Source organism: Coregonus lavaretus, assembly GCF_964263955.1.
Source record: "Coregonus lavaretus genome assembly, chromosome: 14".
NCBI classification, from domain to species: domain Eukaryota; kingdom Metazoa; phylum Chordata; class Actinopteri; order Salmoniformes; family Salmonidae; genus Coregonus; species Coregonus lavaretus.
The window spans coordinates 5,519,693-5,542,675 of record NC_140001.1 but is presented as its reverse complement, the minus strand read 5'-3'; the positions used below and the strand labels follow the sequence as shown (position 1 = coordinate 5,542,675).

The 22,983-nt window shown below is 42.5% G+C and overlaps 1 protein-coding gene across 1 annotated transcript; it reads left to right on the top strand.

The window, feature by feature from the left end:
• Positions 1 to 3,167: 3,167 nt before the first annotated feature.
• cxcl13 (chemokine (C-X-C motif) ligand 13) lies at positions 3,168 to 8,905 on the top strand (the record flags this gene model as incomplete). The annotated part of the gene is made up of 4 exons (XM_084176449.1): positions 3,168 to 3,231; positions 3,758 to 3,893; positions 8,657 to 8,737; positions 8,840 to 8,905. The coding sequence occupies 4 exons, from the start codon at positions 3,168 to 3,170 to the stop codon at positions 8,871 to 8,873; spliced, it is 315 nt and encodes a 104-aa protein (XP_084032575.1). The 3' UTR covers positions 8,874 to 8,905.
• Positions 8,906 to 22,983: the final 14,078 nt, after the last annotated feature.

The window sequence follows — 22,983 nt, the reverse complement described above, 5'->3', positions numbered from 1 at the left end:
CCATCCCTGTGATTGGGTATGGTAACTCCTACAGGTTAGCCATCCCTGTGATTGGGTATGCTAACTCCTACTCCTATAGGTTAGCCATCCCTGTGATTAGGTATGGTATCTCCTACTCCTATAGGTTAGCCATCTCTGTGATTGGGTATGGTAACTCCTACAGGTTAGCCATCCCTGTGATTGGGTATGCTAACTCCTACTCCTATAGGTTAGCCATCCCTGTGATTGGGTATGCTAACTCCTACTCCTATAGGTTAGCCATCCCTGTGATTAGGTATGGTAACTCCTACAGGTTAGCCATCCCTGTGAATGGGTATGCTAACTCCTACTCCTATAGGTTAGCCATCCCCTGGTCTAAGATCCCTCCATTTGGTATGGCGGTATGGTCTAAGATCCCTCCATTTGGTATGGCGGTATGGTCTAAGATCCCTCCATTTGGTATGGCGGTATGGTCTAAGATCCCTCCCAATGTGTATATCAATGATGTCGCTCTTGCTGCTGGTGACGCTCGGATCCACCTCTATGCGGACGACACCATTTTGTATACATCTGGCCCTTCATTGGACACTGTGTTAACAAACCTCCAAACTAGCTTCAACGCCATACAACACTCCTTCCGTAGCCTCCAACTGCTCTTAAACACTAGTAAAACTAAATGCATGCTCTTCAACCGAACGCTGCTTGCACCCGCCCACCTGACTAGAATCACTACTCTCGGCGGGTCTGACCTAGAGTGTGGACAACTACAAATACCTAGGTGTCTGGTTAGACTGTAAACTCTCCTTCCAGACTCACATTAAGCATCTCCAATCCAAAGTTAGATCTAGAATCGGCTTCCTATTTCGCAACAAAGCCTCCTTCACTCATGCTGCCAAACATGCCCTCGTAAAACTGACTATCCTACCGATCCTTGACTTCGGCGATGTCATTTACAAAATAGCCTCCAACACTCTACTCAGCAAATTGGATATAGTCTATCACAGTGCCATCCGTTTTGTCGCCAAAGCCCCATATACTACCCACCACTGTGACCTGTACGCTCTCGTTGGCTGGCCCTCACTACATATTCGTCGCCAAACCCACTGGCTCCAGGCCATCTATAAATCACTTCTAGGCAAATCCCTGTCTTATCTTAGCTCATTGGTCACCATAGCAACACCCACCCATAGTATGCACTCCAGCAGGTATATCTCACTGGTCATCCCCAAAGCCAACACCTCCTTTGGCCGCCATTCCTTCCAGTTCTCTGCTGCCAATGACTGGAACTCAGAGCAGCATACCGATCACTGCACCTGTACACAGCCATTCTGAAATTAGCCCACCCAACTACCTCATCCCCATATTGTTATTTATTTTGCTCATTTGCACCCCAGTATCTCTATTTGCACATCATCTTTTGCACATCTATCATTCCAGTGTTAATATTAAATTGTAACTATTTTGCACTATGGCCTATTTATTGCCTTTCCTCCATAACTTACTACATTTGCACACACTGTATATCGATTTTCTGTTGTATTTTTCACTTTATGTTTTGTTTACCCCATATGTAACTCTGTGTTGTTGTTTTTATCGCACTGCTTTGCTTTATCTTGGCCAGGTCGCAGTTGTAAATGAGAACTTGTTCTCAACTGGCTTACCTGGTTAAATAAAGTTGAAAAATAAAAAAAAATAAAAAAAATGTGTTCTTCATTCTCATAACCTAACGTAGCAGGCGTAAAAGAAAATCGCATAAAACATTTTAGAAAAAGGCTCAGTGGCCTCCCTAGTGGCGTAGCGGTCTAAGGCACTGCAGTGCTTGAGGCGTCACTACAGATCCGGGTTCGATCCCGGACTTTGTTGCAGCCGGCCGCGACAGGGAGACCCATGAGGCGACACATACAATTGGCCCAGTGTCGTCCGGGATGTCCTTGTCCCATCGCGCTCTAGCGACTCCTGTGGCGGGCCTGGCACATGCATGCTGACATTGGTCGCCAGTTGTACGGTGTTTCCTCCGACACATTGGTGCAGCGATGTTCAATCGGGTTCAAGTCCGGGCTCTGGCTGGGCCACTCAAGGACATTCAGAGACATGTCCCAAAGCCACTCCTGCATTGTATTGACTGTGTGCTTAGGGTCATTGTCCTGTTGGAAGGTGAACCTTCGCCCCAGTCTGAGGTCCTGAGCGCTCTGGAGCAGGTTTTCATCAAGGATCTCTCAGCTCAATTCATCTTTCTCTTGATCCTGACTAGTCTCCCAGTCCCTGCCGCTGAAAAACATCCCCACAGCATGATGCTGCCACCACCATGCTTCACCGTAGGGATGGTGCCGGGTTTCCTCCAGACGTGACGCTTGGCATTCAGGCCAAAGAGTTCAATCCTGGTTTCATCAGACCAGAGCATCTTGTTTCTCATGCTCTGAGAGTCCTTTAGGTGCCTTTTGGCAAACTCCAAGCGGGCTGTCATGTGCCTTTTACTAAAAACCTGTTTTTGCTTTGTCATTATGGGGTATTGTGTGTAGATTGATGAGGGAATTGTTTTATTTAATCAATTTTAGAAGAAGGCTGTAACGTAACAAACTGTGGAAAAAGTGAAGGGGTCTGAATACTCTCCGAATGCACTATAAAATCATATAATTTCCCTTTTTTTTTTTAGCATACATAAAATATAGCTCAGTATTATTTCTTTATTTTATACAGTCTTTTTTTGCTCATCTTTATCAAGGCCAATAATTATGGACCTGTCTGTATGTCTACGAGAAATACAGTTTTTAAACGCTATCCAATCTTTAACCACTGAATTTCTACTTCTAAAATACCCAGCATTTACCAAGTATTGACTCAGTAGATTGCTGAAGTTTTATTTGATTATAATATAATACAAATCCTCTTTACAATGTAACAAGACAGATTCTCAATATGGGATGTTTAATTTCAATATAAATAATCACTTGGCTATAAATTAAGGATAAAGTTAAAACAGTGAATAGATAAATAATTTTTTCATACACCACAAAAGTCTGATAACAATTTTGTGTGAAGATGAGGGATTCCCCCACACACTTCCTTATTTGCAGCAATATAAACCCAGAGACAACATCATTCAGTCTCAGAACACAGATCTTGATCGTCAACCTCAGTAGACACCAGCCGACCACAGCCAACGCAGACCCAACCAACGCAGAGCCAAAATGCCTTTCAAGCCACACTACCTGTTGGTCGCCCTGACACTCTGCTGGTTCGTGACTCTTCAAGGTGAGATATTGCATCTTTATCTATATGTATCTACATATCCATATCTATGAATCTGTTAAACTTGACTGTCAAACTGTCGACAAACCAAACACATTATCACATTTTTTTTACTTTTTTTATTCCAATTATCACAATCAATCCATTGCAATTTTAAGTGTCTCAGAGCAGGGTCTCTATTCAAACTGTATCGCGGAAGTTCTGCGTTGCAGCGTGATTGAAATTTAAAGGCAACGCTCCAGCGTTAGCGGAGACTGCATTCACGGTAAACACTGCATGTCGGCTCAATCGGAAATTACCGTTACATTGCTATCATGCAATTTGTAACACTTCAGCGATACAGATTGAATAGAGCGTTGATCTATAATCTGTTTTGTCTTTGTAACATACACATATTTCAAAGTGCAACTTTTAGTGATGATTTTAAGATTTTAAGCCTATCCCTTAACCTTAACTCCAACCTTAACCCCAAATCCGAACATTACTATATTGTTATTGTATGTAATAATAATGGTCTTCATCCCTGCAGCATTCCCCATGATTGGCTGTGCTGCATGTTCGAAGTGTCGCTGCATTCGGACGTCCTCTGATTTCATCTCTCCTAGGCTGTACCACAAGATAGAGATCTTAACTCCAGGAGCCCACTGTCGCCAAACAGAGATCATGTGAGTCAACTAACACCAACTAACAACAGTCAAGATCACTTTCACAGTCAAAAAGCAAGCCGAAATCTACCTCTCAAATGTTTTTAAAAAACATTACTTAAAAAATTTAACATTAACCTAATAAAAACTGTTCTGAATAAATGAGGTTTGTACAGTAGCCCTAATACATTACCACAGCATATTGGCTACACTCTTAGAAAAAAAGGTGCTATCTAGAACCCAACAGGGTTTTCAGCTGTCCCCATACGAGAACCCTTTTTGGTTCCAGGTAGAACCCTTTCCACTTTCTTCTAAGTGTGTATATGCCTGTCCTGCAAATATTGTCCTTCTCAGACCATATTATATTTCAAAACTCGAGCTTTGATTACAAAATAGATCAGTCGGTGTAGCACTTGCGAGCCACAGCTGAGCATAAATTGAAATAATTGGCTTTTATTTTACTGGACTGATGGTATCTGAATCTGTCATGGTGCTTTCAAGACAACTGGGAACTCGGGGGAAAAAACGAGGTCAAATCCTGACGTCAGTGATCTTCATGTCGGAAAGGCTGAGTTCTAGAAAGATGCCCCAGTTTCCGACTTGGAATTTCGAGTTGGATGACCGTTCAAAACTAATTTTTAGTTTCCAGTTGTCTTGAACACATTCACTTCGAAGTCTGAGATTTCCGAGTTCCCAGTTGTTTTGAACACCGCATAAGTCTCAGCGGAGGGAGGGAGCGAGCAGCAGAGAGTCCGCCTCTGACGGCCCCTGCTCTCTCCTTCCTTTCCTCCGGTGAGACTGACCAGAGAGAGGGGACACAATCTTCCACCTGGTGGCGAAACTCGAGTCATGTTGTTACTATGTCCAGAGAAAGTGAAATATTCCTTGATATTAAAATAAACACGACGAGCTGCTAATAATAGCCTAATAAAAACGCAGGGTATCGATACACTACTCATTCATTGCTGCTGCAGCGCAACGGGAAGTAGAGAGAAGCACGTTTTATGTTTTGTAATAGTGTTGAATAAAAACAGTGACAGAACTGAATAAACACTTAGACATGAACTCACTCATAAAAACAGCAGATCTTTTCTGTATTATTTGACAGTCTCTCTCTGGTCATGGTTTAAAAAGTTATGATACGTAGGCTAGTATCAATCTGTGTTGTGGCGGGGGTCGTGGAAGCTGTGATTTGAGCTATCGGATTGTCCAGCACAGTAGGCGCACTCGATTTACCACAGATATCCCCGTCCGCCTGTTAGGCGGAGTTTGTCTTTCCAGACAAATGAAATTGTTGAAAATGTGAACACTTTGCCTACCCGGTGCGCAAGACTTCTGAATCAAGTGGACCTATCCGCAACAGCACAACGGATTTAAAAAAAGGAGCGCGAGCCTTTTTCATTGGCTTTTCTGCAGTAATGTTTGGTGATCCACTAGGAATACCTTGTTGGTAACCACTGGCCTAGCGGAATCTCTATGCTTTTTTTGTCCAGGCTTCATCTGTGTCCTGGAAACCGCCCCTAAATGGTTACATGCCTCTATTTTGACATGAAACCATGGTGGCTGTCATTGTCTCCACACGTGAGTCAGTCGGTGAGGGCTTGAACGAAGCGCTAAACTGTGCTTTTCGAATGCATAGGGGGAGGAAGCGTGGGAGATAGGTCGTGGTGGATGGGGAAAATAATTAGTACGTTTAGTTGCTTTACTGCCTGCCATGCAAATCAATCATTAGTCACTGATGATGAGTTCAAGGTTCCTATGCATAACCAAGGCTAAGACATTGTAATAAATGTGGGCATTTGCAGTGGTAGCCTATGACAATTTCCCCGAAACTCAGTATGTGGCAGGGACTCCAGACAATCACAGATTACAAATATTTTCAAGGCCATCCTTTCAACTATTGCTGTATATACAGTATACTATTCTATCCTACATATTATACAGATATACTAATTATTATATCCACATACTGTCCATAATGACTATACATTCAATCACACACATATACATATACATACAGTGCATTCGGAAAGTATTCAGACCCCTTGACTTTTTCCACATTTTATTATGTTACAGCCTTATTCTAAAATGGATTAAGTAAAAAATTGTCCTCATCAATCTACACATAATACCCCATAATGACAAAGCAAAAACAGGTTTTTAGAAAGGTTAGCAAATTTATGAAAAATAAAAACAGAAATACCTTATTTACATAAGTATTCAGACTCGTTGCTATGAGACTCAAAATTGAGCTCAGGTGCATCCTGTTTCCATTGATCATCCTTGAGATGTTTCTACAACTTGATTGGAGTCCACCTGTGGTAAATTCAATTGATTGGACATGATTTAGAAAGGCACACACCTGTCTATGCAAGGTCCCACAGTTGACAATGCATGTCAGAGCAAAAACTAAGCCAGGAGGTCGAAGTAATTGTCCGTAGAACTCAGAGACAGCATTGTGTCGAGGCACAGATCTGGGGAAGGGTACCAAAACATTACTGCAGCATTGAAGGTCCCCAAGAACACAGTGGCCTCCATCATTCTTAACTGGAAGAAGTTTGGAACCACCAAGACTCTTCCTAGAGCTAGCCGCAGGCCAAAGTGAGCAATCGGGGGAGAAGGGCCTTGGTCAGGGAGGTGACCAAGAACCTGATGGTCACTCTGACAGAGCTCTAGAGTTCCTCTGTGGAGATGGGAGAACCTTCCAGAAGGACAACCATCTCTGCAGCACTCCACCAATCAAGCCTTTATGGTAGAGTGGCCAGACAGAAGCCACTCCTCAGTAAAAGGCACATGACAGCCCGCTTGGAGTTTGCCAAAAGGCACCTAAAGACTCAGACCATGAGAAACAAGATTCTCTGGTCTGATGAAACCAAGATTGAACTCTTTGGCCTGAATGCCAAGCGTCACGACTGGAGGAAACCTGGCACCATCCCTACAGTGAAGCATGGTGGTGGCAGCATCAATGCTGTGGGGATGTTTTTCAGTGACAGGGACTGGGAGACTAGTCAGGATCGAGGGAAAGATGAACGGAGCAAAGTACAGAGAGATCCTTGATGAAAACCTGCTCCAGAGCACTCAGGACCTCAGACTGGGGTGAAGGTTCACCTTCCAACAGGACAACGACCCTAAGCACACAGCCAAGACAACGCAGGAGTGGCTTCGGGACAAGTCTCTGAATGTCTTTGAGTGGCCCAGCCAGAGCCCGGACTTGAACCCGATCAAACATCTCTGGAGACACCTGAAAATAGCTGTGCAGCGACGCTCCCCATCCAACCTGACAGAGCTTGAGAGGATCTGCAGAGAAGAATGGGAGAAACTCCCCAAATACAGGTGTGCCAAGCTTGTAGAGTCATACCCAAGAAGACTCGAGGTTGTAATCGCTGCCAAAGGTGCTTCAACAAAGTACTGAGTAAAGGGTCTGAATACTTATGTAAATGTGGCTGAAATTTATAAAAACCTGTTTTTGCTTTGTCATTATGGGGTATTGTGTGTAGATTGATGTAGGGAAAAAAAACTATTTAATCAATTTTAGAATAAGGCTGTTATGTAACAAAATGTGGAAAAAAATCAAGGGGTCTGAATACTTTCCGTCAGAGTGACCATCGGGCTCTTGGTCACTCCACCATATACATACACATACAGTACCAGTCAAAAGTTTTAGAAAACCTACTCATTCAAGGGTTTTTCTTTATTTTTACTATTTTCTACATTGGAGAATAATAGTGAAGACATCAAAACTATGAAATAACACATATGGAATCATGTAGTAACCAAAGAAGTATTAAAAAAATCAAAATATATGTTATATTTGAGATCCTTCAAATACCCACCCTTTGCCTTGATGACAGCTTTGCACACTTTTAGCATTCTCTCAACCAGCTTCACCTGGAATGATTTTCCAACAGACTTGAAGGAGTTCCCACATATGCTGAGCACTTGTTGGCTGCTTTTCCTTCACTCTGCGGTCCGACTCATCCCAAACCATTTCAATGCCCTGGCTGAGGGAAGGAGGTTCTCACCCAAGATTTGACAGTACATGGCCCCGTCCATCATCCCTTTGATGCAGTGAAGTTGTCCTGTCCCCTTAGCAGAAAAACACCCCCAAAGCATAATGTTTCCACCTCCATGTTTGACGGTGGGGATGGTGTTCTTGGGGTCATAGGCAGCATTCCTCCTCCTCCAAACACGGCGAGTTGAGTTGATGCCAAAGAGCTCCATTTTGGTCTCATCTGACCACAACACTTTCACCCAGTTCTCCTCTGAATCATTCAGATGTTCATTGGCAAACTTCAGACGGGCCCATATATGTGCTTTCTTGAGCAGGGAGACCTTGCGGGCACTGCAGGATTTCAGTCCTTCACGGCGTAGTGTGTTACCAATTGTTTTCTTGGTGACTATGGTCCCAGCTGCCTTGAGATCATTGACAATCCATAGACTGATCATGTCTTTGTCAGTGGGCAAACATACAAAATCATCAGGGGATCAAATACTTTCTTCCCTCACTGTATATATATATATAAATATTAGGACGAGCAATGTCGGAGTCCTTTTGAACGGTAGTATATATATATATATATATACTACCGTTCAAAAGGACTCCGACATTGCTCGTCCTAATATTTATATATTTCTTAATTCCATTATTTTACTTAGATTTGTATGTATTGTTAGATATTACTGCACATGCATATTGACACTTTATTATATGTTTTATTCTACAGCATATGATATAACCATAGTCACGTAATTGCTGTAATAAATCCCTCCCTTTCATTCATCAGCATTACCAAGAAGGACAAAGCCACCGTCTGTGTGACTCCAGATGCAAGATGGATCAAAAAAGTCATTTCCAAGTTACAAATGTAAATATAACACTAACACACACACACACACACACGAGCACACACAGGAGCACACACACACACACACTTGTTGATTTTAACACAGACCATCTCTTTCTACAGTAACAAGAAGAAGAAGAGAAGTGCAGATGTCTAAACCACCATCGAGTCAATTCGAACAGAAATGTATAAATAAAATGCACATCATAGTTCAATCTGGAGCTAAATGGAATGCGCACAACATGAGTGCATGTAATACCAATGCATTACATTCTAATATGATGCTAATACCAAATGAATTAGTTTCTCTTAAATGATCTCAGTATGTAATGAATGTGATTATTTCATTTCTTTATCATGTATTGTATTGTAAATAAACACAACCTATACAATATGTACTTTTAAAAAATGACAATTTTATTGCCTGAGGAGGAAGGGTGAAAGACAATAATACAATTTCTGATGCACATGTATACTATCTAGTTGATGTGAGCATAAAACAATAAAACAACAAAGCTATAGTAAGTCAGCACCTCCGCCTCTGATTGGTTGACAGACAGATTCCACTCCCAGTAAGAGGTGGGACTGGGGTGGTCATAGTTGACCTGCTCTTTGGGGGTCATAGGTTATTTTCAAACCTCCTGGTCGTAGTTGAGGCCTTGTGTCCACAGAGATAGAGGAATGTAGAGGGATATAACCCGTTTTAACATGGACAGAGGAATGTAGAGGGATATAACCCATTTTAACATGGACAGAGGAATGTAGATGGATATAACCCGTTTTAACATGGACAGAGGAATGTAGAGGGATATAACTAGTTTTAACATGGACAGAGGAATGTAGAGGGATATAACCCGTTTTAACATGGACAGAGGAATGTAGAGGGATATAACCCGTTTTAACATGGACAGAGGAATGTAGAGGGATATAACTAGTTTTAACATGGACAGAGGAATGTAGAGGGATATAACCCGTTTTAACATGGACAGAGGAAGGTAGAGGGATATAACCCGTTTTAACATGGACGTTGCCATTGAGGACTTTCACCATTTTAAAGTAGTCAACTGGGTGGGGATTCCAATGGGGTTGGGAGCGATCAGCCAATGATCAGAGCATTGTCTTCTTCTTCAAATTGGGTTGGCTATGGTTAGTAAAAGCTATATCACCACCATCTGGTGGCCACAATAAATAAAGTACAAGGTTTGGTAAAGGACTCCAGCACTGCAGGTGGCGTTTAATCACTAATATTAGCGATACACTTTTTTCAAACACAAAAGAAGAAGAAAATGGAGACAGCATCAATGGTACTACCTCTCAGACGGCATAATGGCATTGATACAAAGAACTCCCGAGTGGCGCAGTGGTCTAAGGCACTGCATTGCAGTGCTAGCTGTGCCACTAGAGATCCTGGTTCGAATCCAGGCTCTGTCGTAGCCGGCCGCGACCGGGAGACCCATGGGGGCGGCGCACAATTGGTCCAGGGTAGGGGAGCGAATGGCCGGCAGGGATGTAGCTCAGTTGGTAGAGCATGGCGTTTGCAACGCCAGGGTTGTGGGTTTGATTCCCACGGGGGGTATGAAAAATTATAAAATATGTCACTAACTGTAAGTCGCTCTGGATAAGAGCGTCTGATAGTAAATGTGATAAGCCCTCTGTATAGCTCTATGTTCTTACCCAAACACTATAGTCTACTTCCTTGATCCCATGGTCAATATAAATGTATTGGCCTTTGACCTCTGTCCAGCCTCGGTGTCAAATGTGTTGTATGATTATGGGTATAAAGTGTTGAAACCCACCACTTGTACGTAAACCATATACAGTGGGGGGAAAAAAAGTATTTAGTCAGCCACCAATTGTGCAAGTTCTCCCACTTAAAAAGATGAGAGAGGCCTGTAATTTTCATCATAGGTACACGTCAACTATGACAGACAAATTGAGATTTTTTTCTCTCCAGAAAATCACATTGTAGGATTTTTAATGAATTTTTTTGCAAATTATGGTGGAAAATAAGTATTTGGTCACCTACAAACAAGCAAGATTTCTGGCTCTCACAGACCTGTAACTTCTTCTTTAAGAGGCTCCTCTGTCCTCCACTTGCAAATTGTATTAATGGCACCTGTATTGTTACCTGTATTAATGGCACCTGTTTGAACTTATCAGTATAAAAGACACCTGTCCACAACCTCAAACAGTCACACTCCAAACTCCACTATGGCCAAGACGAAAGAGCTGTCAAAGGACACCAGAAACAAAATTGTAGACCTGCACCAGGCTGGGAAGACTGAATCTGCAATAGGTAAGCAGCTTGGTTTGAAGAAATCAACTGTGGGAGCAGTGGCGGCTCCTGAAAAAATTCTCAGGAGGGGCAATTTTTCTGATGATTTAGGTGACCTACACACATTTTAAAAAAGATATGTCCAGCAACAACATGAAGACAGGGGCAGCATATAAGTCAATACCAGAAGCATTTATTGACTGATCTGGGGAGATGGATTCCAGTTTCTGTGACAGATTATAAATAATCTCTGATGCCTTTGTTATATTAGCTTTTGGTTGAATGTACTGTCGTAGTAAATATATAATGTTATAGCTTGGTCTGACTAAAATCTTGTGCATATCCACCCTGTCCAAAGTCTCTACTTGGTCTCAGTTCTCCAGTAAACTTGTGATTATCAACAGTACACAACGGTAACAAACAATTGGGGGAACTCACGGGGCAGATAGTAAGGTCACAGTGACACAGAAAGCAGTTCAATGTCGGGGCTCGGGGGTACAGAGTCGCTCTCTTACCAGGATCGATTTTCCCTGTGACTGTCAGATCGAGGTCCGCTCCGACTAGGGTGAAGCCGGCCGGCTCCACTTCTCTGTCCGGGACTCTGTCATCCAGCCAAGTCTCCCAGCTGTATTGGATTCCGCTGCCAGCAACGTTTTCATTATTTAGTCCGTTCGTAGCGGGTATGTACACGATCAACAAGATCAGTCCAAAACCCACCACTCGAAATCCATGGTTGGCAGAATGTTTGTAAACTAAGTGTACAAATTAAAAACATAAAATAACGCCACTAAGTGTACAAATTAAAAACATAAAATAACGCCACACTGCAGGTCGCAAAGAGACTCTGCTAGCCACTATTTGCTTAGTTACGTTCATGGTTACGTCACGTATGACGAAAGCGCGTAAGTGCAAGCCCACAGACACCCATAGAGAATGTATTGAAAGCTTTGAAATTTGAAAAAAATAGATTTTACATGACAGGCTATGAGAGACTTCTGGGCGATTTTCAACCTGACTGAAATCGCCCAAAAACGGGCGGGGCCATTTGAAGCACGACTTTAGCCTGATTTGACATTTAGTGGCAGTCAGATCAGATTACAACACTGATAACTACTGTTGCCGTGATATAATTGATTAGAAAAAAAATCCCTTCCTTTTCCCGTTTGGCAGTGCGTCGCCCATATCGCCCTTTTGAACAGGCCGTCCCTGTGTGGGAGCAATTATTAGGAAATGGAAGACATACAAGACCACTGATAATCTCCCTCGATCTGGGGCTCCACGCAAGATCTCACCCCGTGGGGTCAAAATGATCACAAGAACGGTGAGCAAAAATCCCAGAACCACACGGGGGGACCTAGTGAATGACCTGCAGAGAGCTGGGACCAAAGTAACAAAGCCTACCATCAGTAACACACTACGCTGCCAGGGACTCAAATCCTGCAGTGCCAGACGTGTCCCCCTGCTTAAGCCAGTACATGTCCAGGCCCGTCTGAAGTTTGCTAGAGTGCATTTGGATGACCCAGAAGAGGATTGGGAGAATGTCATATGGTCAGATGAAATCAAAATATAACTTTTTGTTAAAAACTCAACTCATCGTGTTTGGAGGACAAAGAATGCTGAGTTGCATCCAAAGAACACCATACCTACTGTGAAGCATGGGGGTGGAAACATCATGCTTTGGGGCTGTTTTTCTGAAAAGGGACCAGGACGACTGATCCGTGTAAAGGAAAGAATGAATGGGGCCATGTATCGTGAGATTTTGAGTGAAAACCTCCTTCCATCAGCAAGGGCTGGGTCTTTCAGCATGACAATGATACCAAACACACCGCCCGGGCAACGAAGGAGTGGCTTCGTAAGAAGCATTTCAAGGTCCTGGAGTTGCCTAGCCAGTCTCCAGATCTCAACCCCATAGAAAATCTTTGGAGGGAGTTGAAAGTCTGTGTTGCCCAGCGACAGCCCCAAAACATCACTGCTCTAGAGGAGATCTGCATGGAGGAATGGGCCAAAATACCAGCAACAGTGTGTGAAAACCTTGTGAAGACTTACAGAAAACGTTTGACCTGTGTCATTGCCAACAAAGGGTATATAACAAAGTATTGAGAAACTTTTGTTATTGACCAAATACTTATTTTCCCCCATAATTTGCAAATAAATTCATAAAACTCTGTGCCAAAGTAAGAAATAAAGTCTGCCAAACAATGACATGAATAAACAAATAAAAACAGTCCGCTCTGAAATCAAATCAACAACTATCACCACTTACGACTTCTACATTCAGAAACAGACGGAACGTGTGCAGCTGGTGAGATGAAACATTGATTTGAATGACACCCTTTTCCCTATTTAGCGCTCTACTTTTGAAATCAAATTTTATTGGCCACATGCGCCGAATACAACAGGTGCAGACATTACAGTGAAATGCTTACTTACAGCCCTTAACCAACAGTGCATTTATTTTTTAATAAAAAAGTAAAATAAAACAACAACAAAAAAGTGTTGAGAAAAAAAGAGCAGAAGTAAAATAAAATAACAGTAGGGAGGCTATATACACAGGGGGGTACCGGTGCAGAGTCAATGTGCGGGGGCACCGGCTAGTTGAGGTAGTTGAAGTAATATGTACATGTGGGTAGAGTTAAAGTGTCTATGCATAAATAATTAACAGAGTAGCAGCAGCGTAAAAATATGGGGGGGGGGGGCAGTGCAAATAGTCCGGGTAGCCATAATTAGCTGTTCAGGAGTCTTATGGCTTGGGGGTAGAAGCTGTTGAGAAGTCTTTTGGACCTAGACTTGGCACTCCGGTACCGCTTGCCGTGCGGTAGCAGAGAGAACAGTCTATGACTAGGGTGGCTGGAGTCTTTGACAATTTTGAGGGCCTTCCTCTGACACCGCCTGGTATAGAGGTCCTGGATGGCAGGAAGCTTGGCCCCAGTGATGTACTGGGCCGTACGCACTACCCTCTGTAGTGCCTTGCGGTCGGAGGCCAAGCAGTTGCCATACCAGGCGGTGATGCAACCAGTCAGGATGCTCTCGATGGTGCAGCTGTATAATTTTTTGAGGATCTGAGGACCCATGCCGAATCTTTTCAGTCTCCTGAGGGAGAATAGGCTTTGTCGTGCCCTCTTCACGACTGTCTTGGTGTGTTTGGACCATGATAGTTCGTTGGTGATGTGGACACCAAGGAACTTGAAGCTCTCAACCTACAGCCCCGTCGATGAGAATGGGGGCGTGCTCAGTCCTCTTTATTTTTTCCTGTAGTCCACAATCATCTCCTTTGTCTTGGTCACGTTGAGGGAGAGGTTGTTATCCTGGCACCACACGGCCAGGTCTCTGACCTCCTCCCTATAGGCTGTCTCATCGTTGTCGGTGATCAGGCCTACCACTGTTGTGTCGTCGGCAAACTTAATGATGGTGTTGGAGTCGTGCCTGGCCATGCAGTCATGGGTGAACAGGGAGTACAGGAGGGGACTGAGCACGCACTCCTGAGGGGCCTCCGTGTTGAGGATCAGTGTTGAAGATGTGTTGTTACCTACCCTTACCACCTGGGGGCGGCCCGTCAGGAAGTCCAGGATCCAGTTGCAAAGGGAGGTGTTTAGTCCCAGGATCCTTAGCTTAGTGATGAGCTTTGAGGGCACTATGGTGTTGAATGCTGAGCTGTAGTCAATGAATAGCATTCTCACGTAGGTGTTCCTCTTGTCCAGGTGGGAAAGGGCAGTGTGGAGTGCAATAGAGATTGCATCATCTGTGGATCTGTTGGAGCGGTATGCAAATTGGAGTGGGTCTAGGGTTTCTGGGATAATGGTGTTGATGTGAGCCATGACCAGCCTTTCAAAGCACTTCATGGCTACAGACGTCAGTGCTACGGGTCGGTAGTCATTTAGGCAGGTTATCTTAGTGTCCTTGGGCACGGGGACTATGGTGGTCTGCTTGAAACATGTTGGTATTACAGACTCAGTCAGGGACATGTTGAAAATGTCAGTGAAGACACTTGCCAGTTGGTCAGCACATGCTCGGAGTACACGTCCTGGTAATCCGTCTGGCCCTGCGGCCTTGTGAATGTTGACCTGTTTAAAGGTCTTACTCACATCGGCTACGGAGAGCGTGATCACATAGTCATCCGGAACAGCTGGTGCTCTCATGCATGCATTGGGCAATAGGGTGCTATTTGGGACGCTATGGGTCTAGCAAGATCTCTGAGGAACCATTTACCTACGACCACTCTCAATACGGCTGACACAAGCAACTGAATGACTGTTACTACGTTAGCCTTGAAGCTGAACATTATTGTTAAATCCTGATAACTGGTTTCCAAAACTGGGTTCAAATACTATATGAAATAATTTCAAACACTTGATCCGGACATGATTGAGCTTTCCTGGCACATTGGAACTAAGAGAACAGTCACAAAAGTGGAAACCCCGCCCACCTGACACTCCAGGCAGGATAAAGAAAACGCTCAAAGATTTGAACTCAGGTCTGCTAGATAACCTCCCCACCACACCCAGCTCTCAGTGTTAATTCCATAGCCTGTCAGGTGCTGTAAGATTGACCCATCAGACAGCAAGAGGAGGTGGCATGATGGACCAAACAGAGGACCTTTTCTTCAAAAGAGGGAAGAAAAAAAAATGCTGGATTTACCAAGGTTGCAACCAAGGTCAACTGCAGTTGTGTGAAACACACACACACACACACACACACACACACCGAAAGAGAGGGTTCTAGTGACACTGTGCCAGTGGCCATCCCTGTACCTCATGTACAGTGGGGAGAACAAGTATTTGATACACTGCCGATTTTGCAGGTTTTCCTACTTACAAAGCATGTAGAGGTCTGTCATTTTTATCATAGGTACACTTCAACTGTGAGAGACGGAATCTAAAACAAAAATCCAGAAAATCACATTGTATGATTTTTAAGTAATTAATTTGCATTTTATTGCATGACATAAGTATTTGATCACCTACCAACCAGTAAGAATTCCGGCTCTCACAGACCTGTTAGTTTTTCTTTAAGAAGCCCTCCTGTTCTCCACTCATTACCTGTATTAACTGCACCTGTTTGAACTCGGTACCTGTATAAAAGACACCTGTCCACACACTCAATCAAACAGACTCCAACCTCTCCACAATGGCCAAGACCAGAGAGCTGTGTAAGGACATCAGGGATAAAATTGTAGACCTGCACAAGGCTGGGATGGGCTACAGGACAATAGGCAAGCAGCTTGGTAAGAAGGCAACAACTGTTGGCGCAATTATTAGAAAATGGAAGAAGTTCAAGATGACGGTCAATCACCCTCGGTCTGGGGCTCCATGCAAGATCTCACCTCGTGGGGCATCAATGATCATGAGGAAGGTGAGGGATCAGCCCAGAACTACACGGCAGGACCTGGTCAATGACCTGAAGAGAGCTGGGACCACAGTCTCAAAGAAAACCATTAGTAACACACTACGCCGTCATGGATTAAAATCCTGCAGCGCACGCAAGGTCCCCCTGCTCAAGCCAGCGCATGTCCAGGCCCATCTGAAGTTTGCCAATGACCATCTGGATGATCCAGAGGAGGAATGGGAGAAGGTCATGTGGTCTGATGAGACAAAAATAGAGCTTTTTGGTCTAAACTCCACTCGCCGTGTTTGGAGGAAGAAGAAGGATGAGTACAACCCCAAGAACACCATCCCAACAGTGAAGCATGGAGGTGGAAACATCATTATTTGGGGATGCTTTTCTGCAAAGGGGACAGGACGACTGCACCGTATTGAGGGGAGGATGGATGGGGCCATGTATCGGGAGATCTTGGCCAACAACCTCCTTCCCTCAGTAAGAGCATTGAAGATGGGTCGTGGCTGGGTCTTCCAGCATGACAACGACCCGAAACACACAGCCAGGGCAACTAAGGAGTGGCTCCGTAAGAAGCATCTCAAGGTCCTGGAGTGGCCTAGCCAGTCTCCAGACCTGAACCCAATAGAACATCTTTGGAGGGAGCTGAAAGTCCGTATTGCCCAGCGACAGCCCCGAAACCTGAAGGATCTGGAGAAGGTCTGTATGGAGGAGTGGGCCAAAATCCCTGCTGCAGTGTGTGCAAACCTGGTCAAGACCTACAGGAAACGTATGATCTCTGTAATTGCAAACAAAGGTTTCTGTACCAAATATTAAGTTCTGCTTTTCTGATGTATCAAATACTTATGTCATGCAATAAAATGCAAATGATTTACTTAAAAATCATACAATGTGATTTTCTGGATTTTTGTTTTAGATTCCGTCTCTCACAGTTGAAGTGTACCTATGATAAAAATTACAGACCACATGCTTTGTAAGTAGGAAAACCTGCAAAATCAGCAGTGTATCAAATACTTGTTCTCCCCACTATATGTTCAACTTCACATTCTCACAGTCCTAAAGGGTTGGACCAGGTGATGTTAGAATAGAGGGAGGATGGAGGGATGGATAGAAGGGATGGATGTTGGGGCATGGTTAGTCTTTGAGCTTCATAATCTCACAGGCAGTTCTGCTGTTGGATAGATAGTATCCTGTACAAACTAGATATGGTATACTGTACAAACTAGAGATAGTATCCTGTACAAACTAAATATAGTATCCTTACAAACTAGAGATGGTATCCTGTACAAACTAGAGAGATAGTATCCTGTACAAACAAGAGAGATAGTATCCTGTACAAACTAGAGATGGTATCCTGTACAAACTAGAGATGGTATCCTGTACAAACTAGAGATGGTATCCTGTACAAACTAGAGATGGTATCCTGTACAAACTAGAGATGGTATCCTTTACAAACTAGAGAGATAGTATCCTTGACAAACTAGAGATGGTATCCTGTACAAACTAGAGATGGTATCCTGTACAAACTAGAGAGATGGTATCCTGTACAAACTAGAGAGATGGTATCCTGTACAAACTAGAGATGGTATCCTGTACAAACTAGAGATGGTATCCTGTACAAACTAGAGATATAGTATCCTGTACAAACTAGAGAGATAGTATCCTGTACAAACTAGAGATGGTATCCTGTACAAACTAGAGAGATAGTATCCTGTACAAACTAGAGATAGTATCCTGTACAAACTAGAGATGGTATGCTGTACAAACTAGAGATGGTATCCTGTACAAACTATAGATGGTATCCTGTACAAACTAGAGATGGTATCCTGTACAAACTAGAGATGGTATCCTGTACAAACTAGAGATGGTATCCTGTACAAACTAGAGAGATAGTATCCTGTACAAACTAGAGATAGTATCCTGTACAAACTAGAGATGGTATCCTGTACAAACTAGAGATGGTATCCTGTACAAACTAGAGAGATAGTATCCTGTACAAACTAGAGATAGTATCCTGTACAAACTAGAGATGGTATGCTGTACAAACCAGAGAGATAGTATCCTGTACAAACTAGAGAGATAGTATCCTGTACAAACTAGAGATGGTATCCTATACAAACTAGAGATGGTATCCTGTACAAACTAGAGATGGTATCCTGTACAAACTAGAGAGATGGTATCCTATACAAACTAGAGATGGTATCCTGTACAAACTAGAGATAGTATCCTGTACAAACTAGAGCGATGGTATCCTGTTCAAACTAGAGATGGTATCTTGTACAAACTAGAGATGGTATCCTATACAAACTAGAGATGGTATCCTGTACAAACTAGAGATGGTATCCTGTACAAACTAGAGATAGTATCCTGTACAAACTAGATATGGTATCCTGTACAAACTAGAGATGGTATCCTGTACAAACTAGAGATGGTATGCTGTACAAACTAGAGATAGTATCCTGTACAAACTAGAGATATGGTATCCTGTACAAACTGGAGATATGGTATCCTGTACAAACTAGAGATGGTATCCTGTACAAACTACAGATATGGTATCCTGTACAAACTAGAGAGACAGTATCCTGTACAAACTACAGATATGGTATCCTGTACAAACTAGAGAGATAGTATCCTGTACAAACTAGAGAGATGGTATCCTGTACAAACTAGAGATGGTATCTTGTACAAACTAGAGATGGTATCCTATACAAACTAGAGATGGTATCCTGTACAAACTAGAGATAGTATCCTGTACAAACTAGAGATAGTATCCTGTACAAACTAGAGATAGTATTCTGTACAAACTAGATATGGTATCCTGTACAAACTAGAGATGGTATCCTGTACAAACTAGAGATGGTATCTTGTACAAACTAGAGATAGTATCCTGTACAAACTAGATATGGTATCCTGTACAAACTAGAGATGGTATCCTGTACAAACTAGAGATGGTATGCTGTACAAACTAGAGATAGTATCCTGTACAAACTAGAGATATGGTATCCTGTACAAACTAGAGATATGGTATCCTGTACAAACTAGAGATGGTATCCTGTACAAACTACAGATATGGTATCCTGTACAAACTAGAGAGATAGTATCCTGTACAAACTACAGATATGGTATCCTGTACAAACTAGAGAGATAGTATCCTGTACAAACTAGAGAGATGGTATCCTGTACAAACTAGAGATGGTATCTTGTACAAACTAGAGATGGTATCCTATACAAACTAGAGATGGTATCTTGTACAAACTAGAGATAGTATCCTGTACAAACTAGAGATGGTATCCTGTACAAACTAGAGATAGTATCCTGTACAAACTAGAGATGGTATCCTATACAAACTAGAGATGGTATCCTGTACAAACTAGAGATGGTATCTTGTACAAACTAGAGATAGTATCCTGTACAAACTAGATATGGTATCCTGTACAAACTAGAGATGGTATCCTGTACAAACTAGAGATGGTATGCTGTACAAACTAGAGAGATAGTATCCTGTACAAACTAGAGAGATAGTATCCTGTACAAACTAGAGATGGTATGCTGTACAAACCAGAGAGATAGTATCCTGTACAAACTAGAGAGATAGTATCCTGTACAAACTACAGATATGGTATCCTGTACAAACTAGAGATATGGTATCCTGTACAAACTAGAGATGGTATCCTGTACAAACTAGATATGGTATCCTGTACAAACTAGAGATGGTATCCTGTACAAACTAGAGATGGTATCCTGTACAAACTAGGCACGTTGTTGTTGTTGTTGGAAGAAAATGGAGGTGTGCTCAACAAAACTAATGTTGATACACATATAGAAAGTACTAGTGGCTGTGATATTCAATGAGATATGTGGAGGGGCTGGAGGGAAGGAAAATGCAGCTGATGTTCTGAAAATGATCATGGTGTTTGGGAGTGGGAGTCCTTGTTAAAAAACAGAAACGTAAAAGTCCTTGGGAAGGCTGGAGATCATCAGCTGAAAAAGGGAGAAAAAATAACATCTCATAACATTTGACCATTTAGATTCATTTGACATTTAAATTATTCAGTCACAAATGAATAAAAGACATTTAGACGATTTTTATATATTTTTTTAAATCTAGAACATTTATCTATTTACAAAAGCTTGTAATACTGTTTCGTACAAAGTACCAATTTGTAGACTGCATTTGATTCAGAAATAGAAAATGGCCGTAGTTTCGGTGGAGACATTGGTTCTCACACTGCTCTCAATACTTTGTTGAGGTGGGGGTATTTCACATACAAAAGGTGGCACACTGACAGATCAGATTGACAAAACTTTGGACTGGTGACATCATCTAAAATCACCACCCTAGTAGGACAATGGTAGCCTGGTCCCAGATCTGTTTTGCCACGGCAAAAATGAACATTGGCAAGACAGCATGAACAGATATAGGACCAGGCTAGGAACATTTTACTTTCCCCCTCAATCACCAGGTATAGTGATCAGACAGCAAATACGATAATATGTGGCTTCACATAGAACTGCTATAAATGAAGTCGTATCCACAAAATGAAAATCTGAGGAGTGAAGTATGGGCCCAGAAATTCTTTCCTCACTCTCTCAGGCAAGCAAGCTGGTTTCACAGAAGTCATTGAAAAATCGGAGGCATGGTTTGATGTCAGTTTGATCATGGGCAAATAAAGCAAAGACAACGTTGCCAAGGCATGTTATGTTATGTGGACAAAAGCTTCAAAATACACACACACAGTACAGAGTTGCCATGGTTTTAGTGTATCCACATTAGGGCAATACCTGGTCATTTCTGTAACTTTGAAGTCATACAGAGTTGGAAGCTGTAAAGTTGAGCGTTTGTTCCCTGAGGTGTTTGAATGAAGCCATATACTGAATGTATGGTTATGGGGATTAGGGTTGCAAAATTCTGATAACTTTCAAAAAATTCCCAGGTTTTCCAGAAATCCTGGTTGAAGGATTCCAGATGTCCTGGTTATTCCCTCTGGAAAACCTTGGAATTCTGAGAAAGTTACCAGAATTTTGCAACCCTTATCCCCATATACACTGAACATAAATATAAACGCAACATGTAAAGTGTTGGTCCCATGTTTCATGAGCTGAAATACAAAAAATCCCAGAAATGTTCCATTTGCACAAAAATATTATTTCTCTCAAATGTTGTGCACAAATGTGTTTACATCCCTGTTAGTGAGCATTTCTCCTTTGCCAAGATAATCAATCCACCTGACAGGTGTGGCATATCAAGAAGCTGATTAAACAGCATGATGATTACACAGGTGCACCTTGTGCTGCGGACAATAAAAGGCCACTTTAAAATGTGCAGTTGTGTCACACAACACAATGCCACAGATGTCTCAAGTTGAGGGAGCGTGCAATTGGCATGCTGACTGCAGGAATGTCCACCAGAGCTGTTGCCAGAGAATTGAATGTTCATTTTTAAAACATTGTTTTACGTCCAACCAGCCTCACAACCGCAGACCACGGAGGAGTATTTCTGTCTGTAATAAAGCCCTTTTGTGGGGAAAAACTCATTCAGATTGGCTGGGCCTGGCTCCCAAGTGGGTGGGTCTGGCTGCCAAATGGGTGATCCTATGCCCTCCCAGGCCCACCCACGGCTGCGCCCCTGCCCAGTCATGTGAAATCCATAGGTTAGGGCCTAATGAATTTATTTAAATTGACCGATTTCTGTATATGAACTGTAATTCAGTAAAATCTCTGAAATTGTTGCATGTTGTGTTTATATTTTAGTTTATATTTTAGTTCAGCAAATATACTCTTTCCATGACATAGCTTTCACCTGGATTCACCTGGTCTGTCTATGATCCCTTATTGATGTCGCTTGTTAAATCCACTTCAAATCAGTGTAGATGAAGGGGAGGAGACAGGTTGAAGAAGGATTTATAAGCCTTGAGACATGGATTGTGTATGTGTGCCATTCAGAGGGTGAATGGGCAAGACAAAATATTTAAGTGCCTTTAAATGGGGTATGGTAGTAGGTGCCAGGCGCACCGGTTTGAGTGTGTCAAGAACTGCAACACTGCAGGGTTTTTCACACAACAGTTTTCCGTGTGAATCAAAAATGATCCACCACCCAAAGGACATCCAGCCAACTGTGGGATGCATTGGAGTCAACAGGAGCCAGCATCCCTGTGGAATGCTTTCGACATCTTGTAGAGTCCATGCCCAGACGCATTGAGGCTGTTCTGAGGGCAAAAAGGGGATGCAACTCAATATTAGGAAGGTGTTCCTAATGTTTTGTACACTCAGTGTATATGGCTTCAGTCAAACACCTCAGAGAAAAAAAGGTTTGATCACTTTTCCAACTCTGTATGAATTTGAAGTTACAGAAATGACCAGGTGTTGCCTATTAAATGACATGGTAAAATGGTATTTACTCAGTAATAACTTATTCATTACCTATTTGCAGGGTGCTAGCCCAAACTCTGACAGAAAAAGTGAGGCCTTCTAATACTAGCCACTACAACATACCAGTGACCCCCGTCAGATATATAGCCTTTGCCTATAATGAACATTATTGTATGTGTAACATACAGTGAGGTCCGAAATGATTTGACACCCTTGATAAAGATGAGAACTAATAATAATAATAATAATAATAATAATAATAATATGCCATTTAGCAGACGCTTTTATCCAA